The sequence below is a fragment of the Gekko japonicus genome, unplaced genomic scaffold (genome assembly GCF_001447785.1).
Source record: "Gekko japonicus isolate JY-2015 unplaced genomic scaffold, Gekko_japonicus_V1.1 scaffold2697, whole genome shotgun sequence".
In the NCBI taxonomy this organism is placed as follows: Eukaryota; Metazoa; Chordata; class Lepidosauria; order Squamata; family Gekkonidae; genus Gekko; species Gekko japonicus.
This window is the reverse complement of record NW_015160918.1, coordinates 220,261-226,928: the sequence shown is the minus strand read 5'-3', so window position 1 is coordinate 226,928 and position 6,668 is coordinate 220,261. Positions and strand designations below refer to the sequence as shown.

General features: G+C 48.1%; 1 protein-coding gene across 1 annotated transcript in view; it reads right to left on the bottom strand.

Annotated features, from left to right (window-relative positions):
* Positions 1-970: 970 nt before the first annotated feature.
* Positions 971-6,668, bottom strand: part of LOC107121606 (pre-mRNA-processing factor 6-like) — a gene marked incomplete at its 3' end in the record, with an annotated part of 18,473 nt that continues 12,775 nt past the window's right edge. Inside the window, exons 4-7 of the mRNA XM_015424548.1 lie at positions 6,269-6,347; positions 4,143-4,319; positions 2,078-2,233; positions 971-1,065 (exon numbers count right to left, since the gene is read on the bottom strand). Of these exons, the coding sequence (XP_015280034.1) occupies positions 971-1,065; positions 2,078-2,233; positions 4,143-4,319; positions 6,269-6,347 (507 nt within the window). The remainder of the gene's footprint in view (positions 1,066-2,077; positions 2,234-4,142; positions 4,320-6,268; positions 6,348-6,668) is intronic.

Here is a 6,668-nt window from a genome sequence, read left to right as displayed (position 1 = left end):
GAATGGTGCATGTTCAGTGTTACTAGGTATGTACTTATACATGTGAACCCTATACTGGTGACTGTGAAGCTAGAGAACAGGTGACGGTGAACCTTTGATGTTGATGATGAACAAATGGGACTGCGACAACATGAAGGGGAAGGGGAGCTGAACACACGAACACACAAAGCTGCCTCAGACTGAAATCAGACCCTCAGTCCATCAAGGTCAGCACATCACCTCCTGTCTGGTCCTTTAATCAGAGATGCTGGAGGTTGAATCTAGGACCTTCTGCATGCCAAGTAGCTGCTCTCTGAGCCACGTCTTACACCAAACTGGAGGAGGAGACTGGATTTATATCCCACACTTCACTACCTGAAGGAGTCTCAGAGCGGCTTACAAACTCCTCTCCCTTCCCCTCCCCACAACAGACACCCTGCGAGGTAGGTGGGGCTGAGAGAGCTCTGACAGAAACTGCTCTTTTTTCAAGGACAGCTCTTATCAGAACTACGGCTTGCCCAAGGTCATCCAGCAGGTGCAAGTGGAGGAGTGGGGAATCGAACCCAGATCTCCCAGGTGAGAGTCCACGCACTTAACCACTACACCAAACTGGAGGAGGAGTCTGGATTTATACCCCACCCTTTACCACCCAGAGGAGTCTCAGAGCGGCTGACAAACTCCTTTCCCTTCCCCTCTCCACAACAGACACCCTGTGAGGTAGGCGGGGCTGAGAGAGCTCTTGACAGAAACTGCTCTTTTTTTCAAGGACAGCTCTTATCAGAACTACGGCTTGCCCAAGGTCATCCAGCCAAGTGCAAGTGGAGGAGTGGGGAATCAAACCGGGTCCTCCCAGATTAGCGACGGCTGGCGACCTGCCCACGTTCTGTTCGTGCCAAATGAATGGCATGCACCCGCTTCTCTGGAAGAAGCCTTCATAGGGAATAAAACCTTACAGCCAAGTCAGTGCCAACCCCTGCGCCTGTTGTCTTACTTGATATCTCCACCGTGCGTGGGAATCATGGAATTCAAGTCGGTCAGGTAGCCCTTGGGATCCACCACGGTTTGGCCGCTCACGGAATCAGACACCTGGGAAGGAAACCCAACGGTGGGCTGAAATCACTGAACCACAAAGCATATTCACCTCATGTGCATTCACACAGCAATCAGGTTTGAAAGGTAACCCCCTGAATAGTCTTCGACTGAAAGAGATGACTAAGGGGGGAAATGATAGAGGTTTATAAAACTACCGACAAGGCAGAGAGCAGTGACAAAGATACATTTTTCTCCCTCTCGCAAAACACTAGGACTCAAGGGTATCCAATGAAGCTGCTGGGCAGTAGATTCAGGATGGACAAACGGAAATGCTTCTTTATGCAGAGAGCGATTCCAATGTGGAATTTGCTGCCAGAGGATGTGGTGGTGGCCACAGGAATAAACAGCTTTAAAAGGGGATGAGATAAGGTCATGGAGGAGAAATCTATCAATGTCTACTAGCCCTGGTGACTGAGGGAAACCTCCACCTTCAGAGGCACTAAGCCTCTGAATCCCAGTGCCAAGAGACGACATCAGGGGAAGGTGTAGGCCTCTATGCCCTGTTATTGGCCCTCCAGAGGAACTGGTTGGCTACTGTGCGAGACAGTGGAGTAGATGGATCACTGGTCGGATCCAGCAGGGCTCTTCTTACGTTCTTATGAAGGCCTCGGCCTCTATGCCCTGTTGTTGGCCCTCCAGAGGAACTGGTTGGCCGCTGTGTGAGACAGGATGTTGGACTAGATGGACCACTGGTCTGATCCAGCAGGGCTCTTCTGATGCTCTTCTGAAGGCCTCGGCCTCTGTGCCCTGTTGTTGGCCCTCCAGAGGAACTGGCTGGCCTCTGTGTGAGACAGGATGTTGGACTAGATGGAGCACTGGTCTGATCCAGCCGGGCTCTTCTAATGTTCTTATGAAGGCCTCGGCCTCTGAGCCCTGTTGGACTGCCTCCAGGGATTATGGGAAGAGGAATCCGAGTGTTGTCAAGAGTGTCCTCCTCCCTTCCCGCAAGAGGGAACAGCAGTTCCCACGGCTTTTTGCAGAGAGCTTTTTGCCCCTTGCCCCTCACCTGGCTGAGTCTCATGTCCATCAGGGTGTTCCTCGCTTGGCCGATCTTCCTCATGTCCAGCTCACCTGTACCAGGCGTCATCAGCCCAGGGGTCATCCCACCGGGATAAGGAGTGTTTAAGCCCCCAGGGTAGGGCGTGTTCAGACCTCCAAATTGCTGCAGGGGTAAAAGAGGAAGCCAAGTCATTAGAAGTCTGTGATAAAAGAGAACACATGCTCAGTTCTCGGTCACAACTAGAGCACTTGATTTAAAAACAACACCTCCTGAGCATTTCCCCTCTGCTCTAATCAAACTGATTACAATACACATTGTACCTTCACATCATTTAGAGGATCACAGAGTTGAAAGGGGCCATACAGGCCATCTAGTCCAACCCCCTGCTCAATGCAGGATCAGCCGGGTACTATGGAGGAGGAGGAGGAGGAGATTGGATTTATACCCCGCCCTTCACTTGGAGTCTCAGAGCGGCTTACAAACTCCTTTCCCTTTCCCTCCCCACAACAGACACCCTGTGAGGTGGGTGGGGCTGAGAGAACTCTGACACAAACTGCTTTTTTTCAAGGACAGCTGTGGCAGAGCTTGTGACTGACCCAAGGTCACATCAGCAGGTGCAAGTGGAGGAGTGGGGAATCAAACCCGGTTCTCCCAGATTAGAGTCAGCACACTTAACCACTACACCAAACTGGCTCTATGATTGCAAACAGGAGAGGCAGGCACAGAGGAAGGATGTCAATTGCAAAGTGCAAAGTTTTGGGGGGTTTTGGGGGGAGGGGGCCTGCCACTCACTGCAAGTTCTTTGTCAGTAAGCAAAGGAAAGTTTGGCTATCATGACAGTGGCCTGCATTCCCCCAAGCAGTTAAGAAAACTCAAGTGCCTTTAAATCTTAATGGAGGCAGAGGTTTTTGCTGATTACCACCCTGCTGCTGCAACTCACTGAGCCCCCGGAAATTCCATCACCGGGGGGCCAGTGGACCCTCGGGTATGCTTAGCGGAGATATTCCCTTTCTTACACACCCAGGGAAATGCTGATCGCCACTTTAGGGGTCAGGAAGCAATTTCTCTCCAGGCCAGTATGGCCAGGGAGCCTGGAGGTTTTTTCTCCTCTTCTGGGCATGGAACAGGGGTCACTGGGGGTGTGTGAAGGGGGAGTTATTGGTGAATTTCCTGCAACGTGCAGGGGGTTAGACTAGATGACCCTTGGAGGTCCCTTCCAAATCTGTTATTCCATGATTCTATAATCATCAGCAGCAGCTTTATTCCATTAGCACACAGCCTTAGCATTTAACACCGAAAATACCAACAACATCAGAGTTACAGTACAACAATCGCAATAACAATAAACACTCTAATATACATTACAGTTTTATAAACAATCATTAAGATCTATCACAGCAAAAAATGTGGGCTAAAACCCAATGTCATTTCAAGCCATTCAGTCAGATGGTTGACAAAATACATGGATTTATCCATCAGCTGCATTAACAGTAGATGGTTTTGGTAAGGCCTTTCTCGCCCATGCAACAGACTTTCCCATTTGCATCGTTATCCATTTACTTTTGTTGGCGATTTAGTTTGGCCAGGGATCCTGGAAGAGTTTTTTGTCCTCTTCTGGGCATGGAACAGAGGTCACTGGGTGTGTGTGAAGGGCAGTGTTCCCTCTAAGCTGAATTAGTGTGAGCTAGCTCACAGTTTTTTTAGCCTCCGGCTCACACATTTTTGTCTCAGCTCTGGAAGGAGGGCTCCAGAGCAAACTAATCTATGCAGGAGCCAAATCACTCGCTCACCACTTTCATGCCAGGGGCTCACAAAGTACAATTTTTGCTCACAAGACTCCACAACTTAGAGGGAACATTGGTGAAGGGGGAGGTATTTGTGAATGTCCTGCTACATTGTGCAGGGGGTCAGACTAGACGACCCTGGAGGTCCCTTCCAACTCTGTGATTGTATGGAGTCCTAGGGAGCAATGAGCAAAAATCACCACCCGTTCCCATTAGAGAGTCTGCTGCGTCAGGCCGCTCTGCTTTTGCCAGTGAGCCCTGGCGGATTTATATTTCTTCCCCCTCACCGTCTGTCTGGGATCGACAGATGTGTGGTTCTCCCCGGACTGCAAGTGCTTGGCGAAGAAGCTGTCGGGAACGGGCGTCAGCTTCTCGTAACGCGGGTTCCTCTGCCGTTTGTTCCTCGCGTCGCCAACTTCGGGGATGCTCAGCCATTCCTCCTCGGTGACTTCGGCGAGCTTCCTCTACCAAGGACAGAGATTATTATTTTATTTTTGGTTTTTAAAATGTTTATTAAGATCAAGTGTGACTTATAACATGTACAATAACTGCAAAACAGTATGCAAAAGTCCTGAGAATCCAAAATTACAAACCAGCCGGTTAATCACCCACAAAGTTTTCAACATACGTCAACCGTTATAACATAATAGCATAATAATTTAGTATCATCCGTTCCCATATATAGAAATGACTTTTGAACTATCAATCCCACTGAATGGAGTCAGGTTTAAAATACCACAAGTTTGGGAGTCTGCTACTCTGAACAGCAAGAGGAGTCTACCTGGTGCTTGCTCCCTCCACCCCCCCCCCCGGGAGTATCGCTGGTCTGCCTTCTTGTGACATAATAATTTAGTACCAGATCCGTTCCCATATATAAAAACGACTTTTGAACTATAAATCCCAATGAATGGAGTTATGTCTCAAATACAACAAGTTCGGGAGTCTGCTACTCTGAACAACAAGAGGAGAGATTATGAGGACATTAGAACGGGGTGAAATTTCGTTCAATTCAGCCCGTACGTTCGACGGTGATCTATTCGGCCCCCCTTTCTCTCGAAGACCGTTTCTGAGGGTGGTTGTGTTGGTCTATAGTAAAACTAGGGCCTTAGAGATCAACGGGATTTTGGGGGTATACGCTTTTGAGAGTCAAAGCTCCCATCTGAGGAAGGCAGCTTTGACTCTTGAAAACATACCTAAAAAAATCTTGTTGGCCTCTAAGGCAGGGGTGTCGAACTCATCGGTTATGAGGGCCGGATCTGACATAAGTGAGACCTTGTTGGGCCGGGCCGTGTGTGTCATAAAATGTCATGCCAGGTAACAGAGATATAAACTTTATAAAGGGCACAAATGTCATGCCAGGTAACAGAGATATAAACTTTATAAAGGGCACTTAAAATAAAAACATGCTTAAAACAATAGCACTCTTGCAATATTTTGTTTATTGAGCAGTGTCTGATAACTGACACCTCTTGCTCTGAAGTATTGCATCAAAATGTCTGTGCTGTTGCAAGCTTCAGTGTGCTGTTCAGGTGTGTATCTGTAAGCTGCAAACCTACGATGACGCAGCAGGAGCAGAACAGGAAGCAGAAGACAGCCAGATCCACTGCAGGCCTGAGAGAAGCCCTCCAAGGGGGGCCTGATCTGGCCCCCGGGCCGCATGTTTGACACCACTGCTTTAAGGTACTACTTGGGCTCAAATCTAGCTGTTCTCCCTGCTTTCTGGATCTCCAGACAATCTTCATAATTCCCTGAGCTGTCAACATTCTCCCTGCCAATATCACAGAGGCTCCCCGTCCGAAGTTCTCCATGGCACCCAGTTTTCTTTGGCCTCTCCCTTTTTCCGACCCCAGATCCCTTTGGATGCCGTAACAGCGGAGGCGTGGGCTCATAACGACAGATATGAGAAGCCAATCATTTCCCCTATTAGAAACATGCCGTTGTACTCGTTTCGAATGATCATCAACAGATCATCGAACGTTTAGACATGAGTCAACGTTTTGCCCTCTCAATATATGACTGAAGTTTACAACAGTGATGAAAAGCAGACAAAAGGGTTATGTAAATATATATATTGGGGCCTGTTTACTAACCGTTGCTCCTGTGGTTTCTCTATACTTCCTCCCTAATGAGCTCTTAAAGAGATCTTCAACCTCCATGAAAAGGGAAAATCCCACAATGCAACACCCACAGATTCTCCTCCTCTGTCATTCACTTGTTTCTATAGCATATGGGGAGGGAAGGGAGACAAGAAGAGGGGGGAAAGCTGCGCCTACAGATAGATTCTATACATATTACTCATATATAATTGCCAAGCGTCTTTTTTCTTCAGTCACTACAATTTGGGGGGGTGGGGGTGGGGGTGGTTTCCAACCTTGGAATGTGAAACAATAACAAAGGACTGTTCCCTCCTTACTTTCAGATCTGAGAACTGCTGCTGGATTTTGGGCCGTTCCATTCGGTATTTTTCAATCTCTTCCTTCTCACGCTGTTCTCTAGAAAACAAAAAGCCAAGAGCATTAGCCATGGCGGCACCTACCCCCTCTTTCTGAAAGGCAAACAACAGATAATTTTAAAGCTCAGAAACGAAGAAGAAGAAGAAGAAAAAGAAGAAGAAAAAGAAGAAGAGGAAGAAAGAAGAAAGAAGAAGAAAAAGAAGAAAGAAGAAGAAGAAAGAAGAAAGAAGAAGAAGAAGAAAGAAGAAGAATCTTCCCCTCCCCACAACAGACACCATGTGAGGTACGTGGAGCTGAGAGAGCCCTCGCAACAACTGCCCTTGAGAGAACAGCTCTGAAAGAACTTGTGATTGACCCAAG